The sequence below is a fragment of the Salmo salar genome, chromosome ssa01 (genome assembly GCF_905237065.1).
Source record: "Salmo salar chromosome ssa01, Ssal_v3.1, whole genome shotgun sequence".
Classification (NCBI taxonomy): domain Eukaryota; kingdom Metazoa; phylum Chordata; class Actinopteri; order Salmoniformes; family Salmonidae; genus Salmo; species Salmo salar.
Window position 1 is genome coordinate 47,611,749 of NC_059442.1, and position 25,419 is coordinate 47,637,167.

The 25,419-nt window shown below is 41.7% G+C and overlaps 2 protein-coding genes across 2 annotated transcripts; one reads left to right on the forward strand and one right to left on the reverse strand.

Moving 5' to 3' along the window:
- The first annotated feature begins 4,340 nt into the window (after positions 1-4,340).
- On the forward strand, positions 4,341-5,786 carry LOC123727105 (glucosamine 6-phosphate N-acetyltransferase-like). The gene is made up of 4 exons (XM_045695233.1): positions 4,341-4,587; positions 5,012-5,118; positions 5,428-5,501; positions 5,672-5,786. The coding sequence occupies exons 1-4, from the start codon at positions 4,341-4,343 to the stop codon at positions 5,784-5,786; spliced, it is 543 nt and encodes a 180-aa protein (XP_045551189.1).
- A 9,512-nt stretch (positions 5,787-15,298) lies between these two features.
- LOC106602923 (serine/threonine/tyrosine-interacting protein A) lies at positions 15,299-24,407 on the reverse strand. Its single transcript, XM_014195938.2, has 11 exons — positions 24,160-24,407; positions 23,677-23,709; positions 23,473-23,526; positions 22,566-22,663; positions 22,395-22,455; positions 18,780-18,816; positions 17,646-17,685; positions 17,452-17,502; positions 17,264-17,336; positions 17,002-17,095; positions 15,299-15,854 (listed from the first exon to the last, which is right to left on the reverse strand). The coding sequence occupies exons 1-11, from the start codon at positions 24,217-24,219 to the stop codon at positions 15,781-15,783; spliced, it is 675 nt and encodes a 224-aa protein (XP_014051413.1). The 5' UTR covers positions 24,220-24,407; the 3' UTR covers positions 15,299-15,780.
- Positions 24,408-25,419: the final 1,012 nt, after the last annotated feature.

Here is a 25,419-nt window from a genome sequence, read left to right on the forward strand (position 1 = left end):
GGAGGAGCGTGGTTTAAACTTGCTCCTCCTATCGTCGGCGTGCAGGCTGGTCCCAGCCTCGTGACTCACTTCCTGTCGCCGGGTGTAGTTCTTCTTGTCTTCAGCAGTTGATTTATCCGTAGTTTATATACTTAATATTGTAGCATAGCTTCCCCGGTATATTATATAAGTTATGCAAACAAATAGCCAGTTCAACCCTAACAAGGTGGGATCTTTTTGTGTCGGTAGAAGAGCCATTATGAGTAAATATTTATATAACCATTATATCGAAATAAACTTGATATGGTGTTTGGTCTTGACACGCCAACAAAACCATCAGTCGATTTGAAAATGCGATGGAAAACCATTTAAATTGTATTTTTTTTATTCGGTACATGGGAATTTTTATGCGCAACAAGTTAATTTGATGGAAACATCTCTGGTGGGAAAATGCGAATTTTAGAATATTGTCAAGAAAATCTGTCGCCAATTGGATGCGTTTCTCTTTCTGTTTTGACAACCCTCTATCAAAATCAAACACTGAAATGTAGCTGAATGTCTTCTGCGGGTTTACCAGTGAGGTAAAAAAATAACTCCCATTTCCATGTTGTTTTTTAGTTGTGCTAGTTTCAACAGCATGAACAACCAGATTTCCCCCCTAATTAATATGAGTGATTTATTGCCACTTATCAAAACAACAGGGTTTTTGGTGCTTGTTTGTCGGGCTTCCACGACCTAGCTGGCTCGAGAGGTTTCCTTGCAAAGACCACAAGGTTTACAAGAATACAAGTAATATGATTACTATTAGCTAGGTTTCCATCCAATTGGTGACAGAATATTCAACAGAATATTCTAAAATCTGCATAAAGAAAATGTGTGCATTTTCCCACCAGTGGTGTGTTGGCACCAAAGTGATTTGTTGCAGATAAAAATCAGTGCGTGATGACGTAGTGCACACAAAATGTACTTTTTCGCTTAAGTTCTCATTTACCGAATACAAATCTAAAGTTCAATGTGTTTCAACTCTACCAATGGTTTTGTCACAAAAGTTGTTGTGATGAATAGCATTTATGCCTACTCTGGTTTTGGCATGTGCGCAGTAGCCAACAGCTCGCAGATACAGTGCCGGTAGGCTATGTGGGTTGGCTAGGGGTTAAAGCATTGGGCCAGTAACCAAAAGGTTGCTAGATCAAATCTCCAAGCTCACAAAAATCTGTTGTTCTACTCCAGAACAAGTCATTTAACTCACTGTTCCTAGGCTGTCATTGTAAGTAAGAATTTGTTATTAACTGACTTGCCTAGTTAAATAAAAATGAAATAGTCTACATGATAATTATGGATATGTGAGAATATTTTTTGTTGTTGTCAAGCATCGATTATCAAGTCACCAGAATAACACCCTTGATATTTATTGGAAAGGAGCATCAAGCTCATCACCATGCACTTTCAACCCCTATGAAGTTCATCATAATTGATTTCATCTGTAGCCTAATATGCCACGTTCACATGCGAGTCGGGGCGCCTGGCGCCCTCAAGCGCCGTGACAGTACCCCCCCCTCTAGGGGTGCCACCCGGTGTCCCACCTGGGTGAACCGGCCAAGCCAGTGGGGGCGTGGAAGCCAAACGAACCGGCAGGAGCGTGAAAGCCTGGCAAGCCGGGTTGATGCATAGAAGCACGACGATCCGGCTGAGGCAAGACGCCTGTCGATCCCGCTGCAGAGAGGGAGCCCGAAGATCCAGTGGAGTGTGGCGTGGGATGGGAAGCTGCCAAGCCAACCGAGGCAAGGAAACCTCTCGAGCCAACCAGGGCGTGAAAGCCCGACGGGCTGGCTTAGGCACCCCGCTTCCATCGGCGGCGGAATCCACCCCGACGTCACCAACAAAACAAACAAAAAAAAACTCCTGGACCGGCTGGGCGAACAAGAACTGACGATCCGGCTGAGGCCCGACGTGGGATGGGCGCCATCCGAGCCAACCGGGGCAAGGAAACCTCTCGAGCCAGCTAGGTCGTGGAAGCCCGACAAGCTGGCTTGGCACCCCCGGTTGCATCGGTAGCAACCCAGAGCCGATGCCACCATACCAACCGGAATGCCAGTACTCCCCGATGCTTTGTGTGAATTCCTTGATCCACCTCTACGCAGACGATACCATTCTGTATACATCTGGCCCTTTTTTGGACACTGTGTTAACAAACCTCCAAACGAGCTTCAATGCCATACAACACTCCTTCCGTGGCCTCCAACTGCTCTTAAACGCTAGTAAAACTAAATGCATGCTTTTCAACCGATTGCTGCCCGCACCCGCCCGACTAGCATCACTACTCTGGACCGTTCTGACTTAGAATATGTGGACAACTACAAATACCTAGGTATCTGGCTAGACTGTAAACTCTCCTTCCAGACTCATATTAAACATCTCCAACCCAAAATGAAATCTAGAATCGGCCTATTTCGCAACAAAGCCTCCTTCACTCACGCTGCCAAACATACCCTCGTAAAACGAACTATCCTACCGATCCTCGACTTCGGCGATGTCATTTACAAAATAGCCTCCAACACTCTACTCAGCAAATTATATGCAGTCTATCACAGTGCCATCCGTTTTATCACCAAATCCCCATATACCACACACCACTGCAACCTGTATGCTCTCGTCGCCAGACACACTGGCTCCAGGTCATCTATAAGTCTTTGCAAGGTACAGCTCCACCTTATCTCAGCTCACTGGTCACCATAACAACACCCACCCGTAGAACGCGCTCCAGCAGGTATATCTCACTAGTCATCCCCAAAGCCAACACCAGTATTTTGCACACCAGTATTTCTACTTGCACATCATCATCTGCACATTTATCACTCCAGTGTTAATTAGCTAAATTGTAATTACTTCGCTACTATGGCCTATTTATTGCCTTACCTCCTTACGCCATTTGCACACACTGTACATAGATTTTTCTATTGTGTTATTGACTGTCCTTTGTTTATCCCATGTGTAACTCTGTGTTGTTGTTTTTTGTCACACTGCTTTGCTTTATCTTGGCCAGGTCGCAGTTGTAAATGAGAACTTGTTCTCAATTGGCCTACCTGGTTAAATAAAGGTGAAATAAAAAAATTAAAAACTTATCTCTCAAATACAATCGGTACAAGTTGTTTGTTTGTTTGCTGTCGAATTGTCACCATATTATCATAGACATGACATGAGTCAAAACACCTCAAAACAAGAAACGGTATCAATACGATACAACGAGCTGAAACGAGCCACCTGACTTCCCCACATGGCAGCTTCTTGTCATTGTTGCTAGCTATCTGACCTTTCAGAATCGTGCCTCATCAATATGCGTGCATCATTTTTGTGAAGTTGTCCGCCAATCCTTCTATACAAGGCAACACAATTTATTTTGACCACCATCAGTCAATCATTTCCCTTACTTAGCAAAAGGTGAAAGTGGAGGTAAATGCTTGTTCTATTGCTGCACCCAATAGTGTCCACGTAGTGAGACTGGGCCATCTCCTGTTACACATCCTGGATAAGAGGAGAGTATGAGATGGCATATCCACAATACAGTTGTTATTCAATCACAGTAAATGGGATATAGGAGACAATTAATTATTTTGCTTGACAAAGCCAAGAGCAAATAATAATTTCCCCCATACACTTTAGTGGTGTCATTAAATTATTCACACAATTTCCTCAAGTAGAATGTTAGTCACTCACTCACATTGTGTGTACCATTTTAGAAATGTAAAGAACCACTAAAGATAAAACTTAGTGCTTCGTCGTGAGTGAGAAGAGTGTGTTGTTCGGCAAAGTTCCTCTCAGGTGAGTTGGATAAGGCTTCCTCGATCAGTGTTTTTGGCTTCTAAGGAGATGGGATCATTCGTCCCACGTGTGTGGCCTCACCTTGTGGAACTTGATCTAATTTCTGGTTAGTAAGTCCTCTAATTTATAGGAAGACTCACAGAAGGTGGGCTCTAATGGCCGGACAGTGTCATTGGGACCACCCCGTTGAGTGTAAGGATTCAGCATAGCAATATTCACATGATATAAACCTGAGACTTACTCATAAGTGTTCACAGCATGTTTTTCTTGTCCGGAAGACAGTTTCACATTCCCCGTGATGACAAACATAGACTGTAGAGTACAAACATGACCATGGTTACCTTTACACACTGTATGTTACAGCAACATCCACATTATACCCCCTTTTAATGCCAGAAAAATCAGAAGAAAGATATTCAAGTTACAGTATATCAACATGTCATGCATGAGTCCTAAGGTTTTAAATGTCCTTTTGCACTCTAGGCGGCATTTTATCTTTGTTACAAAGAGTAACAATTCCTGACTCTCCTCTTGGGATACACATGCAGATCACCAGGCGGTTTGCTAACTTGCTGAAGGGTCTGGTTTATGTTTCCTCACCTGCTCAGGCCATTCAGTCACAAAGGGAGAGCAGTTTATTGCTGCTGGTGGAGACGCTCCTGTTCGAGCCAGCTCTGTTCCAGGAGCTGGACTGTAGTAGCAACACCATGTCCTCTCCCCCCATCTCCCCCTCCCAGCCTGGGGAAGGCCTGGTCCTCAGGTCACTCTGCACAGCCGACTTCAACAGGGGTAAGGAAGGAAGTGCCACTGCAACACAGCCGTACCTGGGTTGTCTTCATTAGGCACCAAACGGAAGAAAACTGACTGAAACAGAAAGAGACTATCTGGACTTGTCCAATGGGAAACAGTCATTTCTGTTGCAAAACCTTTTCCTACGGTGTTCCGTAATGAACACACCCTGACTGACGTGTTCCCAATAATAAGATTGACTGACCTGAAACAATAAGAGACTGACTAACATGTCCCTAACAATAGAGTGGCTTTACTGAAAGTCAGGGTCTTCACGATAAGAGACTGACTTGCCTGGTTCAACAGTAATGTATTCTATTCTTTACTGCTCAATGTCAAAAAGAAAAGGTTGTCTAAAAGAAAAGGTTGAATTTACGTTGAATGGAAGTTTGCTAATAGTCCCAATGTTGTTTTTGCTACACAGGATTCTACAAGATGTTATCCCAACTCACAACTGCAGGAGATGTTACTCCAGAGCAGTTCATCAGTAAGTACCAACCAATGCATATACTGTATGATGCCTCAGATATGGCAAGTCATTTGACAGGTTGATTTCGACAGTGGGCATTGTATAGTGGATGTAAGTTTTTCAGTACACCAAATATCATGCAACATTAAACCCCTCCTGGATCTAGGTGATTTCATCTCCTTTTTGGTTTATGTAGTTGGTCTATTCATATAGAGACATATTCTGATTTGTGGTACACCTAAATCATGCATTAATGACAATGGGATATTTGTTTAAAATCACATTTGTCAAAATAGTATTTCAGCCCATAGGTAACCTCTGCCTACTGACATAATTTACATATCATCTGCCATATTTTGTCTATTTCACAGAGAGGAAGGGTGGAGGAGGTGGTTGTCAGTGACGTGCCGGGGGAAACAGCTGGGGAAACTGTGAGTAGTCTGTGGTGACTCTGTTTCAAGCCCTGTTCTGTCATAATCTGGTATAACATGGAAGATATATCTCAGAACTTCAAATCAGTCTAGTTTTTGCAAACTACTAACAACTGTCTTGCAGGCTATTCTTCTGTTTAATTCTTCATTGTTAACAGTCCTTGTTTTCTCTAACCAATTTCAGGTTAGTGTCGACCCTCACTCTTTTCAGCAAAAAACTGGAATGTGCACCCAACAATGTGGCTTTCTACAAGAAGTTTAGCTACTCCGCGTCAGACGAGACCTACACGAAGTGCTGATTCTTCGATTGAGGTCAGGAAACTTCGTTCTCCCTCGCTGGGAAGAAATTGGTTCCAGGATATTGTCAGATAGTTCAAAGTTCAAGTCGTCTTCCCACCGTCAGTCACTGTCCCTCTGGTCACAAAGCTACCTCACCTGGGCTGAGATCTGACATTGTGTCCTAGGCTTCCCCAGCTTTTAAACAAAGGAATGGCAATCCAGTCTGGAATCCGGGAACTTTTGCAAGTGCAATAAAATACTCTCTGCGCCTTATGAGGCATTATTTTCATTATTAAACCATTTGAATGTTAAGAGGGATTTAGTGAATAATATTTACATAAAATAATGTTACAATTTTGATTTCAATTGATTTGAATTGCAGACTGTTCCACATTGTGAGATGTGCAAAGGCAAGTGGGAAAACCCCCACTGACATTTACAAAAACCATTTGGGAATGGATCGATTAAACTTTACTTGGAATGAAACCTTGAAATGCAGCGCAGAAGACCTGGGACATTCATTATGCTAATGTTCTGCGCATTTATTATTGAAAATGTGACACAATCACCCACTGAGATGGTATTTTATGTTCATATCGGCATAGACTAATAATCATGCTTGCAACCTATTGGCCTATTGGGCAACATGCAATACAGAATTGCTATCAAGTTTGGACAGAATCCTTTTTCATAAGTATTCAGACCCGTTGCTATGAGACTCGAAATTGAGCTCAGGTGCATCCTGTTTCCATTGATCATCCTTGAGATGTTTCTACAACTTGGAGTCCACCTGTGGTAAATTCAATTGATGGGACATGATGTGGAAAGGAACACACCTGTCTATATAAGGTCGCACAGTTGACAGTGCATGTCAGAGAAAAAAACCAAGCCATGAGGTCGAAAGACTTGTCCGTAGAGCTCCGAGACAGGATTGTGTCGAGGCACAGATCTGGGGAAGGATACCAAAAATGTCTGCAGAATTGAAGGTCCCCAAGAACCCAGTGGCCTCCATCATTCTTAAATGGAAGACGTTTGGAACCACCAAGACTCTTCCTAGAGCTAGCTTCCCAGTCAAACTGAGCAATAGGGGGAGAAGGGCCTTGGTCAGGGAGGTGACCAAGAACCCGATGGTCACTCTGAAGGAGCTCCAGAGTTCTTCTGTGGAGATGGGAGAATCTTCCAGAAGGACAACTATCTCTGCAGCACTCCACCAATCAGGCCTTTATGGTAGAGTGGCCAGACAGAAGCCAATCCTCAGTAAAAGGCACATGACAGCCCGCTTGAAGTTTGCCAAAAGACACCTAAAGACACTCAGACCATGAGAAATAAGATTCTCCTGTCTGATGAAACCAAGATTGAACTCTTTGGCCTGAATGCCAAGCGTCATGTCTGGAGGAAACCTGGCACCATCCCCTACGGTGAAGCATGGTGGTGGCAGCATCATGCTGTGGGGATGTTTTTCAGCTGCAGGGACTGGGAGACTAGTCAGGATTGAGGGGAAGATGAACAGAGCAAAGTACAGAGAGATCCTTGATGAAAACCTGCTCCAAAGTGCTCAGGACCTCAGACTGGGGCGAAGGTTCACCTTCCAACAGGCTAACGACCCTAGGCACAGCCAAGACAATGCAGGAGTGGCTTCGGGACAAGTCTCTGAATGTCTGAATACTTTCCGAAGTCACTGTATATAACATTCTATTGTTTTCAAGAAGTTTGTATAATTTAAATTGAAAAACAAAGTTTTAAATCCAGTGCATTTTGTGTATCAGTTCATTAACCATGTGCCATGGAATTGGTACATCGAAAATCTCTTCCCAACTATTTTGCAATCTATATGACACAGCTTTGGTCCTTAAATGAAATGGGTATACCTATTTATCACAATTGTCTTTAGCCAATTTTGGTCTTTAATGCAGGGCCGACAGACAAGTTCCTTACTTTCTCCCCCTTCCACTTGCCTTTTCCATTTTTGCGGTAATGCTGCAATTAGTTGGTTGTAATTTTGAGTAGAGCAGACATTTCCATTTATATTTGTTAGCTGCATGTGTCACATAACTCCACCAGTCATTAAAAATATATATTTACCAAGATGTTTTATCCCCCCCAAAAAATGTAATCAATTAGAATATTTGAGTTAGAACAAATATTACAACAAATATTATGGTACGTCTTTTCTGGTGGATTAAACTGAAATTGCAACCAACTTTCCATGGCTTGTTTAAAAAATAGCAATATATTTGTGAGAATTTAATTTTCAAATAACCAAAAGTGAGAGGTTGTAATCTGAAAAAAGGCCATGCTAGAACATGAGGTGAGACATTCTTACTAATCTGCTACAGAACCAGTTCGGATTTAAGTATAACTTTTGCATGACCGAAGCCTTTAGTGAGAGGTCTAATGCTTTAATATTGAATAATTTCTGCCCTCCAAATTCATATTCATTATATAAATAGGCCAGTTTCATTTTGTCTGGCTTGCCATTCCAGGGTGATTATTCCACAAATAGACAGGTATTTTACTTTCCACGGTTGCAAGATCTTAACTATTTTTGCTAACTTTCTATAAAAATGTATTTTAGTGAGACCATTTCTTTCTTTTGGGATATGAATGCCGAGTATGTCCACTTCACCGTCAGATAATTTTATTGGTAAACTACACAGTAATGTAAAAACATTTTTTTTTGTGATCCAATACATAATATAGTACACTTAACATAACTTGGTTGTAATCCAGAGAGGTTAGAAAAATTATCTAGATCTTCTATGAGGCTGTGGAGGGATCCAAATTGTGGATTTACAAGAACATGAATCATCAACGTACAATGACACCTTTGTTTTTAAGGCATGGATTTCTAATCCCTTAATATTATTGTTGGATCTAATTTTAACAGCAAACATTTAACAACTAACAGTTGAAAAATAAATCCAATATGGACGGTGTTAAGAGATAGTTGGAAGGGGTTGAATGGAGCTGAAGGGTGGGACTAATAACAAGATAAGCAATGTAAAACATACGGGGTCTGTAAAATGTATACAGGTTCAGAACTTTTGTGAAATAGCAGTTACAAATATCAAACTGGATGGACATCAGAAATAGAGGAAGGCCAGGAATAAAAACAAACAAAACATAATCATTGTAAAATGTGTATAGTGTGTATAAGCTGGAAGTAGAAGCCTAAGTGTTACTGTTTATTAGTTTACTCCAATTGGGGGAGCGGTGGTAGGGTTTGCAGGAAATAATAAGGAAAGGTATATTAAAAAAAAGTGTGCATGTGTATATGTGTACAGTTGAAGTCTGAAGTTTACATAAACTTAGGTTGGAGTCATTAAAACTCATGTTTCAACCACCCCACAAATGTCTTGTTAACAAACTATAGTTTTGGCAAGTCGGTTAGGACATCTACTTTGTGCATGACACAAGGAATGTTTTCAACAATTGTTTGTAGATAGATTATTTCACTTATAATTCACTGTATCACAATTCCAGTGGGTCAGAAGTTTACATACACTAAGTTGAATGTGCCTTTTAACAGCTTGGAAAATTCCAGAAACGATGTAATGGCTTTAGAAGCTTCTGATAGGCGGATGTATTTTGTGGATGTATTTCAAGGTCTACCTTCAAACTCAGTGCTTGACATCATGGGAAAATCAAAAGAAATCAACCAAAGATATTGTAGACCTCCACAAATCTGGTTCATCCTTGGGAGCAATTTCCAAACGCCTGAAGGTACCACATTCATCTGTACAAACAATAGTACGCAAGTAAAAACACCATGGGAACAAGCAGCCGTCATACCGCTCAGGAAGGAGACGTGTTCTGTCTCCTAGAGATGAATGTACTTTGGTGCGAAAAGTGCAAATCAATCCCAGAACAACAGCAAAGAACCTGGTGAAGATGCTGGAGGAAACAGGTACAAAAGTATCTATAATCTAGAAAAAAGAAACGCACACCCATTAAGGCAAGGTGCTGGCTAGCGGAGTAGAAAACTAGAAAATAAGGGAAAGCCGCACACTCTAAGAGCTCAGATGCAAAAAAATTAATAACCAACGTTTCGACAGCAAAGCTGTCTTCATCAGGGTATCATCACAAACACTGCGAGATGAGTAATTTATATAGTGTCAAGAGACACACAGGTGTTTGTAATCATGGCCAAGTGTGGCCTAATATCATTGGTTAACTCAAATATTATTAAAAAAAATGGCATACAAAGAACATACAAAAAGACAAACAAATGGATAGCATACAATCATAGCATTTGTAGTCTAAAATGTATCTAACAATGGCAAAATCACAATAATCACAAGAATGCCTTCAGATCAAAGTCTATGTTGAGACCGAAGGGAGCAAGGGTCTTTAAATTAAAGATCCAGGCAGCCTCTCGTTTCAACAATAAATTATCAAGGTCACCCCCTCTCCTCGGGAGGGTGACATGTTCGATGCCAATATAACGCAGAGACGAAATCGAATGGTTTGCTTCCAAAAAGTGGGCCGCAACTGGGTAAGTCAAGTTTTTGCACCTAATGGTGCTACGATGCTCTGAGATACGTACTTTTAATTCACGCTTTGTTTTACCCACATCATTTTTACCACAAGGACAAGTTATAAGATAAATAACTGCCTTAGTGGAACACGTAATAACACCTTTAATTGGGATAGATTTCCCTGTTTGGGGGTGTTTGAAGGATCTACATTTATAAGTGCCATTGCATTGAGCACAGCCATTACACTTGTAATTTCCACCCAGTATGGGCGCAAATAGACGTTCAGGAATATCTTGGGTGGTAAATCAGAGTGTACCAATTGGTCTCTGAGATTTCTGCCCCGCGAGAATACGACCAGGGGAAGGTCAGAAAACACATTACCGAGACTATCATCATATTTCAGAATGTGCCAATGTTTGTGAACGATTCCTTTAATTTGTTCAGAGCACTTTGAATAGCTGGTAGTGAGAACGCAAGAATGCGTCTTTTTGCGAGACTGACCTTGAAAAAGTTCATGTCTCGTTTTGTTTTGAATTTTGTCAATGGCAATATTAATCTGATCATTGTTGTACCCCCTCTCCTTGAACTTATCCTGCGTCTCAGCCATATTTCTGTCGAAATCTGATTGTTTTATACAAATTCTTTTGATTCGACAGAATTGGCTGTAGGGCAAACTATTTTTCAAGGGAAGTGGGTGACAACTATCAGCCCTCAACAAACTGTTACGATCAGTAGGTTTCCTGTAAAGATCAGTATATAGAACATTATTTTCACACAAGATCAGAAGATCAAGAAAACTGATTTGACGTGTATCAGATTGCATAGTAAATCTCAAATGTTCAGAACAGGAGTTAAGAAAAGCATGGAATGCCTGGAGCAGTTCTGCATCACCCCTCCATAGAACAAAAATATCGTCAATATACCGTTTCCAAATAATGTTAGGCAAGAAAACATTTTTGAGAGGGTTAAAAATGGATTGTTTCTCCATGTAACCCACATACAAATTAGCATAGTTAGGAGCCATGGGGGATCCCATAGCAGTACCCTTCGTCTGAATAAAGAAATCATTTAGAAACATGAAATAGTTATGTGTGAGTACTATTTCAGCCAATGTTATAATGCAGGCACTGGAAGGTAGTTCATTAGGGTCACGTTGCAGAAGAAAATGTTCCATGGCTTCAATACCGCCCTCGTGTGGAATATTTGTGTATAACGACTCAACATCAAAAGTAACTAACAAGGTATTCTCAGGGAGAGGATCGAGAGATTCAATGATAGAGATCATACTGCTGGTGTCCTTTACAAAGGAGGGGAGCTGTTCTGCGAGTGGTCTAATAAAAAAGTCAACAAAAGTAGATAGAGGGGCCGTTACTGCATCAATGCCCGCTACAATAGGGCGCCCTGGAGGGTTTGAAACATTCTTGTGTAATTTCGGCAAAGTATAGAAAGTGGCAATTTTAGGGTGTTGAATGGCCAGAAAGTCATTCTCTTTTTTGGTTATCTGACCAGAATTTAAATATTTACATTTACATTACATTTAAGTCATTTAGCAGACGCTCTTATCCAGAGCGACTTACAAATTGGTGCATTCACCTTATGATATCCAGATAAATAAATAAATAATAAATAACCATCTAGGACAGTAAAGATAGTATTCTGAAATTGGGAAGTAGGGTCACTTCTGAGTTTCTTGTAAAAGGTGTTGTCAAGCAGTTGTCTATGACACTCATTTACATAAGCTGTCCTATCCATGAGTACAACCGACCCACCCTTATCAGCAGGACGAATAAGGACTGACGTATCGGATTGTAAATCAAGCAAAGCTTGTTTTTCATCCTTAGATAAATTATGGAAAGATTTGAACTCCTGTTTATTCTTAAGGAGATGAGCAACATCTTTTTCAACAAGTCTGCAATATGTCTCGATAGAGTGATTGCGATTGGCTGGAGGTACAAAATAACTCTAGCTTCTAAAAGGAGTCGGAGTATGTACAGGTGAGTAAGCTACTGGTTCAATAGAAATGTCAGGATTAGGGGAGCTAAAGTATTCCCTTAAACGGATGTTTCTAAAAAACTTGAACATGTCTACCTTAACGTCAAAATCGTTACACTGTGTTGTAGGCACAAAAGATAACCCTTTATTAAGCAAAGAGACATGGGCAGGGCTCAATATCTTGCTTGATAGATTAAAGACACTCAGTCCCGTGGGTTCTGGGACCGTGTGAACGGTCTCCTCTGCCTCTGATAGTCGTTTCTTCTTACCCCGTCGGGTGCGGCATCTCGTAGATGCGCGTGCCTGCGGCCAACTACGCCCTTCCGTTGGCCCAGTCTCTCGTTGAATAAAAAACTGCCACTGGAAGCCGATGAGGCGCTGGTTGTAGAGTGTTGGTCAGACGGGTGTGGATCAAAGTAAGTGTCATCCCTCCTACGTCTGCCATGGAGAGGAGCAGGACTTCCTTTGTCAGGGTTTCTCCAAAAGTAGACTTTATCCTCGGCCTTGTCTTTTTTGTCTTGGTTGAATTTCTTGATTTTAAGTTCTTTTATTTCTGTAGACAGCTTGTCCTGGAGCGCTTGGTTAGTTTTCATCAGTTCATTGAATATGCCATCATCATTAACAGCTATTTGTAGAGCTGTGCGTTTGTCTTTAATCGTATTATCCATTTCACTAAAATCCTTTTTCAACTGGTCAACAATTAATGTCATTAAATCAATAGAGCACTTGTTCAGGATGGCACACCAGCGCTCACAGAAATCATCTGTGCGCTGTCCCAATGATGGCTCTTTTTGCCATCTTTGCCACCAAAGTATCTATAGCCACAGTAAAATGAGTCCTATATCGACATAACCTGAAAGGCCACTCAGCAAGGAAGTAGCCACTAAATGTAGTTTAGGTGTATGTAAACTTCCGACTTCAACTGTATACATATATGATTCTTTCATTCGTTTTTTCCCCCCACTCTAGTTTTAGAAAATATTTTGTTAACTCCATTTCTTGAACGGCATTGTTGGTTAAGGGCTTGTAAGTAAGCATTTCATGGTAAGGTCTACAGTCGTGGCCAAAAGTTTGGAGAATGACACAAATATTAATTTACACAAAATTTGCTGCATCAGTGTCTTTAGATATTTTTGTCAGATGTTACTATGGAATACTGAAGTATAATTACAAGCATTTCATAAGTGTCAAAGGCTTTTATTGACAATTACATGAAGTTGATGCAAAGAGTCAATATTTGCAGTGTTGACCCTTCTTTTTCAAGACCTCTGCAATCCACCCTGGCATGCTGTCAATTAACTTCTGGGCCACATCCTGACTGATGGCAGCCCATTCTTGCATAATCAATGCTTGGAGTTTGTCAGAATTTGTGGGTTTTTGTTTGTCCACCCGCCTCTTGAGGATTGACCACAAGTTCTCAATGGGATTAAGGTCTGGAGAGTTTCCTGGCCATGGACCCAAAATATCGATGTTTTGTTCCCAGAGCCACTTAGTTATCACTTTTGCCTTATGGCAAGGTGCTCCATCATGCTGGAAAAGGCATTGTTTGTCACCAAACTGTTCCTGGATGGTTGGGAGAAGTTGCTCTCAGAGGATGTGTTGGTACCATTATTTATTCATGGCTGTGTTCTTAGGAAAAATTGTGAGTGAGCCCACTCCCTTGGCTGAGAAGCAACCCCACACATGAATGGTCTCAGGATGCTTTACTGTTGGCATGACACAGGACTAAATGGTAGAGCTCACCTTGTCTTCTCCGGACAAGCTTTTTTCCAGATGCCCCAAACAATCGGAAAGGGGATTCATCAGAGAAAATGACTTTACCCCAGTTCTCAGCAGTCCAATCCCTAAACCTTTTGCAGAATATCAGTCTGTCCCTAATGTTTTTCCTGGAGAGAAGTGGCTTCTTTGCTGCCCTTCTTGACACCAGGCCATCCTCCAAAAGTATTCGCCTCACTGTGCATGCAGATGCACTCACACCTGCCTGCTGCCATTCCTGAGCAAGCTCTGTACTGGTGGTGCCCCGATCCCGCAGCTGAATCAACTTCAGGAGACGGTCCTGGTGCTTGCTGGAATTTCTTGGGCGCCCTGAAGCCTTCTTCACAACAATTGAACCGCTCTCCGTGAAGTTCTTGATGATCCGATAAATGGTTGATTTAGGTGCAATCTTACAGGCAGCAATATCCTTGCCTGTGAAGCCCTTTTTGTGCATAGCAATGATGACGGCACATTTCCCAGCATGTAACCATGGTTGAGAGGAAGAACAATGATTCCAAGCACCACCTTCCTTTTGAAGCGTCCAGTCTTATTTGAACTCAATCAGCATGACAGAGTGATCTCCAGCCTTGTCCTCGTCAACACTCACACCTGTGTTAACGAGAGAGTCACTGACATGATGTCAGCTGGTCCTTTTGTGGCAGGGCTGAAATGCAGTGGACATGTGTTTGTTGGGATTCAGTTCATTAGCATGGCAAAGAGGGACTTTGCAATTAATTGCAATTCATCTGATCATGCTTCATAACATTCTGGAGTATATGCAAATTGCCATCATACAAACTGAGGCAGCAGACTTTGAAAATCAATATTTGTGTCATTCTCAACTTATGGCCACGACTGTACACCGGTTGTATTCGGCGCATGTGACAAATACAATTTGACATGGGTTGTATTAGTTACTGGTTATTTCCTCCCTCAGGAAGTTTGTAATCAAGAGGAAATTCTGTCCCATAAAATACATAGCTACAGTACATTTGGTATCAGATATCAAAGAACTGCCATGTATATTTGTGTGGGGTAAATTAAATGTTGTAGTGAAAGCTTATTTATTCAACCCTAGTTTTTTTCAGTATTAGTCTTAACTGGAGACATTTGTATTTTGTCATTTAATTATAAGAATACATTCTATGTAAAATGCAAATAAATTATTTTTTAACATTCGAATGGTTGTTACTTTGTCTATTAGTCGAAATACAAAAACCTGACTTATACTACATGGGTGCATTGACTTTTACGTGAACTTCCATAAGTGTTAAGTTGATAATCTAGAAATGACAGTACAACAGACATGTTAGTCGTCTGTTTATTGAGCAGAGCAAGCTTCTCTGGCAAGCTTTTCTCTCTCCCTTTCATTTAAATACCATCACATTTTAAGCCTGATCTCTGTCAAACATTCCCAAATCCCAAATGTGGGCCTGCATCTCTCCATAGGGCATTGACTTTCTATTACGCCAACTGCCACCTTCTGGCGAGAAATAACAATTCAAGTATCAAAAGTGCATTATTGCAATACTGTCCCGCTGAAAATGCAAAATGCTTTAAATAGTATAAAACTGCAAAAAACATCAGTGCATACAGCAAAAAATAATCACTTATGAAACTGTACCCCCCCTCCCTTTGGTCTCAGACGTCAGGAAGCGAACCCAATCCCCCACCCTTCCCCGTTAGAAAAGTTGAAATATTTACATTTTTAATCCCAATAAAAATGTAGAGAAAAAAAAAAAAAAAAAAGTGCACTGTATGCAAAGACACGGCTATCTGCATAATAAACCTATCCGTTCTGTGCAGCAGTGACCTGCATTCCCCCGAAGTCCTCATCTTCCTCCAGGCTTCGTTTCAGGCTGCCTGCGAAGTACAGACATTCACAGGGTCAAACATCCAGAAGTAAAGAAAGGGAAAGATAGCGGTGACTGGTGGTGAACTTAAAAAAGGGATACTTCGGTACAATATGCTACCTTACATTTTTTTTTCGAACTGCACGCAGAGCCATAAAAATGGTATCTGTGAGTTTGTCTGAATCTGGGTAAGTAGGAAGTTACCGAAGTATCCCTTTAATAAACTTTGTGTAAACACCTGAATTTCATGGGAAAGAACCACTTGTCTTTGGGCACTTTTGAGAGCATCAATTCTGCTCAGTTGCTGATCAACTTCTTTCAATGCATATTGCAAAATGGGGATAAAAGTTGAGCCTACATGTCGACTGCATAAACCACATGATTGGCGGTCATGCCGTTTTGATTTAAGTCGCTGCAAGTCTCTGCAGTTGCTCCTCACCCACTGCACCCTGCAGCTATTGTGGAAAGCACAATTGTCCCCCAATCATTAATTAGGGTGTTTAGCTTGATCTACGTGAACCTGAATAAGAATAATTTGCCATGATTTATAAGCCGTAGTGCCCCCATATACTCTACTGGCAGACCGCGGTCGGACTTCAACCCCTGGTATCATATAAACACTCATAAGGCATGGAAAGTGTGTAGAATTGCGGGAAATTAGCTTTAAAAATGAAAAATTCTATCTCCGCCAAGAGGGCTGTGAACAGTTTGGGTCGCATGGGGGTTTGCCACCTAGGAAAGGTGTGTGACCGGAACTTCTCAAATAGTACTTGAGTACTCCTGCTATAGTCGATTCAAACAAATGTGATATTTGAGAGACCTCTCACCGCAATATGATATTTAGTTTGCGAGTGTTCTTAATGTGTTGATGGACGATATAGGGTGATAGAATGTCACGATAAACTCTTCATTAACTAAAACCTCTATTGAACAATGGTGGCTATTTTGACGCTGCCCTGTTGCTATGAGCTTTGCAGTTGGAAAACCACTAAATGTGTTGTCTGTACATAAGAACCTCTGCCGACTGCAATCTAGTGCTTTCTAGGCCGTTGGTAAGTCACCTTAAAATGCACCCACGGTGACACACATGTATGGTAAGCGTGGAATGAGCCCAGGTTCCTGTAACTGTAACCTGAATGGAAGATGCACACACTGACCTGGCATTCCAGCATGCAGGGAGAACGATCTGCCCAGCTGTATTGGTGACATCATCTTGATTGTTAGTTTAGCTGAGTAGATCGCTTCATATTCCTAGAAAACAAGTCATCAAGAGATGGAGAGCGCAGCATTACTAACCATTCAGACAGAAATGTCTTGTATCAAGCAGACATCCATCTGCCACATTTGTAAAGTTGTAACCTCAGTGATCAGACCTGTTTGAAAGATTATGAGTTCACGACTTGATACACAGGACCCTACCTGTAATTGATGCACAAAGCCCACGTTAGGGTTGATGCAGAATCTCCTCTCCTGAACGTGGCTGAAAGCATCCCTGTAGAAGAACCAGCACATTTCAGAAGGACATTTTACTAGATATTTGGTCACAATGCATCTGGACAATGTCTTTGCAATAAATGAAACCTGCTTGGTTTGTTGAACAGTCTTACCTGTACTTTATGCCAAATGTCTCCATAAGGTATGCAATAACTAAGGCAGCGCTGAAAGGAGAAGACAATAATTGAGAGTAATACTTGTCTAACAGGAAGATCAAGCAAGATCAATAGACAAGCAGGCAAGAAGAGTATTTTCAAACACTAGGGATCTATTCAAAATCAAATCTATCACATGAGACGTGACAAACCTTCTTGATATCCCTGCGTTTCCATGAACTAGTACCTTTCCTATGTGAACAAGACAAGGACAGAGTCAAGATACACTACCGTTCAAAGGTTTGGGGTCACTTCTAAATTCCCTTGATTTTGAAAGAAAAGCACATTTTTTTGTCCATTAAAACATCAAATTGATCAGAAATAGTGTAGACATTGTTAATGTTGTAATTGACTATTGTAGCTGGAAACAGCAGATTTTGTTATGGCATATCTACATAGGCCCAATTTCAGCAACCATCACTCCTGTGTTCCAATGGCATGTTGCGTTAGCTATTCCAAGTTCATCATTTTAAAAGGCTAATATTGATCATTAGAAAACCATTTTGCAATTGTTAGCACAGCTGAAAACTTGTTCTGATTTAAAGACGGAATAAAACTGACCTTTGAACTAGTTGAGTATCTGGAGCATCAGCATTTGTGGGTTCGATTACAGGCTCAAAATGGCTAGAAACAAAGAACTTTCTTCTGAAACTCGTCAGTGTATTCTTGTTCTGAGAAATGAAGGCTATTCCATGCAAGAAATTGCCAAGAAACTGAAGATCTGGTACAACACTGTGCTACTCCCTTCACAGAACAGCGCAAACTGGCTCTAACTTGAATAGAAAGAGTGGGAGGCCCCGGTGCACACCTGAGCAAGATGACAAGTACATTAGTGTCTAGTTTGAGAAACAGATGCCTCACAAGTCCTCAACTGGCAGCTTCATTAAAAAGGACCCGCAAAACACCAGTCTCAACATCAACAGTGAAGAGGCGACTGTGGGATGCTGGCCTTTTAGGCAGAGTTGCAAAGAAAAAGCCATCTCAGACTGGCCAATAAAAAGAAAAGATGGGCAAAAGAACAGACACTGGACAGAGGAACTCTGCCTGTACTGTATTTCTTATCAATTTGAAGGTATTTTAAAAATGGACAAAAATGTGATTTTCTTTCAAAAACAAGGACATTTCTAAGTACTGTTTAGTACTGCAAATTCCAACAATTCTCAAGGTGCAGGGTACAAGAATTGTACCATGGAAGTAAAAGTACCCGCACACTGTTGTATGCACACAGTTAATTGCAACTAAATTGTAAAGACAAGATACTATTCAATTAAAGAAATATGTATTACCTCCACTGGCTAAACAGCCATCAATAAATTCTTTAATCTGTGGAGAGAGAAAAATATATACATTTTAGGCCTTTAACAATAACATGACAGGGAAAATCAAATCAAATTTTATTTGTCACATGTGCCGAATACAACACCTTAAAGTGAAATGCTTACTTACAAGCCCTTAACCAACAATGCCGTTAACAAAAAAATTCAGTAAAAAATGAAGAATAACAGTAACAAATAATTAAAGAGCAGCGGTAAAATAACAATAGTGAGGCTATATACAGGGGGTACAGGTACAGAGTCAATGTGCGGGGGCACCGGTTAGTCAAGGTAATTGAGGTAATAATGTACATGTAGGTAGAGTTAAAGTGACTAGATAATAAATAGAATAGCACACCGACAACACACACACACCGACAACACACACACACACACAACACACACAATAGCAAATAGTCTGGGTAGCCATTTGATCAGCTGTTCAGGAGTCATGGGTTGAGGGAAGAAGCCTTTTGGACGTAGACTTGGTGCCCCGGTACCGTTTGCCGTGCAGTAGCAGAGAGAACAATCTATGACTAGGGTGGCTGGAGTCTGACAATTTGCAGGGCCTTCCTCTGACACTGCCTGGTATAGAGGTCCTGGATGGCAGGAAGCTTGGCCCCAGCGATGTACTGGGCCGTACACACTACCCTCTGTAGCGCCTTGCAGTCCGAGGCCGAGCAGTTGCCATACCAGGCAGTGATGAAACCAAGTTAGGATGCTCTCAATGGTGCAGCTGTAGAACTTTGAGGATCTGAGGACCCATGCCAAATCTTTTCAGTCTCCTGAGCGGGAATAGGCTATGTCGTGCCCTCGATTGTCTTGGTGTGTTAGGACCATGATAGTTTGGTGAAGTGGACACCAAGGAACTTGAAGCTCTCAACCTGCTCCACTTCAGCCCCGTCGATGAGAACGGGGGTGTGCCCGGTCCTCTTTTACCAGTAGTCCACAATCATCTCCTTTGTCTTGATCACGTTGAGGGAGAGGTTGTTGTCCTGGCACCACTCGGCCAGGTCTCTGACCTCCTCCCTATAGGCTGCCTCGTCGTTGTCGGTGATCAGGCCTACTACTGTTGTGTCATCGGCAAACTTAATGGTGTTGGAGTCGTGCCTGGCCATGCAGTCATGAGTGAACAGGGAGTACAGGAGGAGACTGAACACGAACCCCTGAGGGGCCCCTGTGTTGAGGATCAGCGTGGCAGGTGTGTTGTTACCTACCCTTACCACCTAGGGGCGGCCCATCAGGAAGTCCAGGATCCAGTTGCAGAGGGAGGTGTTTAGTCCCAGGGTCCTTAGCTTATTGATGAGCTTTGAAGGCACTATGGTGTTGAACGCTGAGCTGCAGTCAATGAATAGCATTCTCACATCGGTGTTCCTTTTGTCCAGGTGGGAAAGGGCAGTGTGGAGTGCAATAGAGATTACATCATTTGTGAATCTGTTGGGGCGGTATGCAAATTGGAGTGGGTCTAGGGTTTCTGGGACAATGGTGTCTTTGTGAGCAATGACTGGCCTTTCAAAGCACTTCATGACTACAGACGTGAGTGCTATGGGTCGGTAGTCATTTAGGCAGGTTACCTTTGTTCTTGGGCACAGGGACTATGGTGGTCTGCTTGAAACAAGTTGGTATTACAGACTCAAGACAGGGAGAGATTAAAAATGTCAATGAAGACACTTGCCAGTTGGTCAGCGCATGCTCGGAGTACACGTCCTGGTAATCCGTCAGTACGATTCGATCTTATTCCAATATTGACGCTTTGCCTGTTTGATGGTTCTTCGGAGGGCATAGCGGGATTTCTTATAAGCTTCCCGAGTTAGTCCCACTCCTTGAAAGCGGCAGCTCTACCCTTTACCTCAGTGCGGATGTTGCCTGTAATCCATGGCTTCTGGTTGGGGTATGTACAGTTGAAGTCGGAAGTTTACATACACCTCAGCCAAATACATTTAAACTCAGTTTTTCACAATTCCTGACATTTAATCCTAGTAAAAATTCCCTGTTGTAGGTCAGTTAGGATCACTTGATTTTAAGAACGTGAAATGTCAAAATAATAGGAGAGAGAATGATTTCAGCTTTCATCACAATCCCAGTGGGTCAGAAGTCTACACACACTCAATTAGTATCTGGTAGCATTGCCTTTAAATTGTTTAACTTGGGTCAAACTTTTTGGGTAGCCTTCCACAAGCTTCCCACAATAAGTTGGGTGAATTTTGGCCCATTCCTCCTGACAGAGCTGGTGTAACTGAGTCAGGTTTCTGGGCCTCCTTGCTCACACATGCTTTTTCAGTTCTGCCCACAAATTTTCTAGACTTGAGGTCAGGGCTTTGATGTCCACTCCAATACCTTGACTTTGTCATCCTTAAGCCATTTTGCCACAACTTTGGAAGTATGCTTGGGGTTATTATCCATTTGGAAGACCCACTTGTGACCAAGCTTTAACTTCCTGACTGATGTCTTGAGCTGTTGCTTTAATATATCCACATTCTTTTCCTCCCTCATGATGCCATCAAGTACACCAGTCCCTTCTGTAGCAAAGCACCCTCACAACATGATGCAGCCACCCCCGTGCGTCACGGTTGGGATGGTGTTCTTCGGCTTGCAAGCATCCCCCTTTTTCCTCCAAACATAACGATGGTCATTATGGCCAAACAGTTATATTAATGTTTCATCAGACCAGAGGACATTTCTCCAAAAAGTACAATCTTTGTCCCCATGTGAAGTAGCAAACCGTAGTCTGGCTTTTTTAATGGTGGTTTTGGAGCAGTGGCTTCTTCCTTGCTGAGTGGCCTTTCAGGTTATGTCGATATAGGACTCGTTTTACTGTGGATAAAGATACTGGAGGAAACGGGTACACAAAGTATCTTCACAAGGTTCTGGGACTGATTTGCACTTTTCGCACCAAAGTACGTTCATCTCTAGGAGACAGAGCACGTCTCCTTCTTGAGCGGTATGACGGCTGCGTGGTCTAATGGTGTTTTTTCTTGCATACTATTGTTTGGCACTGAGTTTGAAGGTAGGCCTTGAAATACATCCACACGTACACCTCCAATTGACTCAAATGATGTCAATGAACCTATCAGAAGCTTCTAAAGCCATTACATCATTTTCTGGAATTTTCCAAACTGTTTAAAGGCACAGTCAACTTATTGCATGTAAACTTCTGACCCACTGGAATTGTGATACAGTGAAGTGTAAGTGAAATAATCTGTCTGTAAACAATTATTGGAAAAATTACTTGTGTCATGTACAAAGTAGATGTCCTAACTGACTTGCCAAAACTATAGTATGTTAACAAGAAATATGTAGAGTGGTTGAAAAACGAGTTTTAATGACTCCAACCTAAGTGTATGTAAACTTCCGACTTCAATTGTACATACAGTCACCGTGGGGACGACGTCATCGATGCACTTATTGATGAAGCCAGTGACTGATGTGGTGTACTCCTCAATGCCATCGGAAGAATCCCGGAACATATTCCAGTCTGTGCTAGCAAAACAGTCCAGTAGCTTAACATCTGCTTCAGCTGACCACTTTTTTTATTGACCGACTGCAATACTATGTAACATTATCCACCACACTCATGCTGAAACTCACCATAGGGAAATATCTAATTATGTTTTCCACAGGATTGTCAGCAATATCTAAAACGAGGTATCTGAAAACAGAAGAAAGCAAGCCACATTAATTAGCGGATATATTAAGTGAAAGATGTCATTGGTTGAGTTATAAACACCACAAGTACATGTTCTCAGTTTTGTCTCTTACCTAAATTTATGTGGGAAGTTGGGCTTTATAAAATTGGCTTCGATATCTTGGCGGACACACACCATGTGCGTTATCCCTTGTCTTTCAAGGACGGAAAGCTAAAAGAGAACAAAACTTGAGATTCTACAATGTTATTTTATCGTCCAGGGCCCGGTTTGAGCTGATCCGTCATTAGTATTGGGGAGGAATTATAATTTCAAGGTAAGATTTGAATGGAGAAGGATGATCAGAGAGCAGCCCTGGCTTTCTTTCGATCCTATCAGTATCAACACATGCTCCAACGACACACGTAACTTGTTTTTCGGTCGTTGTAGGATCATTAAAACACTTAAAACCCAGTCTATAGTCAAGCATAAGTTCCATTGCTATCGGAAAACTGTGCTGAGGACCTTCAATGTTTCTATGACCAACGTAGAGGTCCGGTGTGGGTTCTGGCTTTTGATCTAGCCAAGCAGAAACACACCTGCTTCTAGTAATCAACTAAACCCAGTCTATAGTCAAGACTTTGACTTCTGTTGCAAAATGTTGTCTATTGCAAATAAGCGTTACTTGTGGCACTGCATCTCAGTGCAAGAGGCGTCACTGCAGTACCTGGTTCGAATCTAGGCTGCATCACATCCGGCCGTGATTGGGAGTCCCATAGGGCGGTGCACAATTGGCCCAGCGTCGTCCGGGTTTGGCCGGGGTAGGCCGTCATTGTAACTAAGAATTTGTTCTTAACTGACTTGTCTAGTTAAAAAAAGGTTAAATAAAATATTTGGGTAGTTCCCTCCCAGTTTCATTCCGTTTGGTTCTTAAATAGTAAACGGTTTCCACTTGACTGGTCTGGAACAAATACCTGCACCCACACCTGCCCTCAGCAGATAAGAACAGCCACCCCCAGCAGATTTACGGGATACCAAATTACCTTGCTTTTCATAGCAGCTGAGTAGGGACCTAAAAACAGGCCTGGTAGAATTTCCTAAAACAAAAGATGAACAGGTTTTAGGTACATCATTATGAGATTACATGATTTAGCTACTATAGCTAATATCACTCAGCAGCAGTCACTTTTGGTGCCCCTTACAATAATTCCAGTTTGGGGACAAAAAGGGCAACTAGCTAACGGTACCTGCATCTCTCTTCTCATTGGATACGCCCAGTCCTGTGGAATAGATCAGAAAATCAGTGGAATATGTTAACTGACTGGTTAGCTAGTTCTCTAGCCGGTCAGTAGTCATATGCCACAAGATACCCCTACTTGGATGTGTTATTGTAGCGAGCATAAGCTACACTTGCCAATGGGATAGCCAGCTGAACTCTTTCGACTGGCGATATGTGGTTAGCAAACTAGCTAGGAAAATTAGCTAGGTAGCTAACGGAAAACATAATTTGATCAGAAATGTGATTCAAGAGAATTTGAAAAATGCTTCAGACATGATTACATTTAGCTAAAAGTCTAATTTAGCGAGTGAGATTACATGTTATTAGACTAAGTTGTTCATGTTTAGGGCTGTTTTTGAGTATGCTCGCAAGTTAGCTAAGTTGTTCATGACATTTGCTAGCTAACCAGAAAGATTTAGCTACCTGCGTTAGCTTGCATGCTAGCGCTTACCAATAGGTCATCCTTTGACGCAGGAAGGGACGGGAACTGAAGTTTATTAACCTCGTCCATGTTGCAGTGTATTCAGGTGGACGTGGCCTAGGCCTGTCGCACGGTTTTCGTGGTTTGCTAAGTGTATAATTGCAGGAGTTTGTTTTGAGGTTGCGTATACATGTCCGCCATGCTGCTCCCTCGGAGGAGTCACGTGAGCAAAGACAATAACGTCATAAGTTACGTAGACGTCGTTCGTCACTAGTTACCACATCCACAAAGTCATAAACCACGGCATTTCTACAATTTATCTTCTTAAAAGGGGATTTTAAACCTATTCTTCAACCTAACCACAGGGCTAACCTTATGCCAAAACATAGTTAAATTAAGACTAAAAATGGTTGTTTTCATGGTAACACCGTTTGCCCTAAAACATCACCGGAGAAGAAGAATTAGTTACCACTAGTTATCATGTGGAAACCATTCTTCTTCTCCGGTGATGTTTTAGGGCAAACGGTGTATTGCCGCCCACTACTGGATGCTGGAAATTAAAAAAGGTTCCGTGCTATCTGGTTCATTGGGACGTCCCTACCGCCACTGAATTTGAAATTGAAAAAGGTTAAGACTAGCGTCAGGGTTAGGTTTAAGGTTAGGGTAGGGATGTCCCAAGAATCCCGGATGACCAATTAAAAAAAAGGGATATCCAAAACGTAAAACGGAATTCACTCAAATGTCCTAAAAAAACTAAATACAAAACAAAAACGTAAAACCCTCAGTCCCTCAAAACACACTCAGAGCCCTACTCAGGCCTGATTGTCCATTCCATATTTTCCATTTTACTTTGACCTGTCCTGTTTTTAGGATATGTTGTTTGTTAACATGTCATCACTTTTTTTATTTGATGGGCGCCATTTAGTTTAGGCTATTTGATCAGAGAAACCTGCATGATGTAAAAACTGTCTGTCTCATTACATTGTCATACATTTTATCTACAGCCTGTAGGCTACAGAAAAGGCCACATACTCTTTCTACAGATATATGCTATATCTGCTACATGATTTATGTTAGATTCTTTTTTTGAATGTTGGGGGAGCGCCGCAACAGCGCCCCGGAGAGGCAATAAATATTTTGCAAAGTGGGCACTGCTTTCCAAAGTGGGCACTGCTCATCACAGGGCGGCATCAGTGCTCACCTAAAAAGCCCCTATACCAGTTGGTGTAATATTTTTTCATTGTTTTTGGGCAGAGTTATGTGAAGTTTTATGTCTTGTCTTGCAATAAA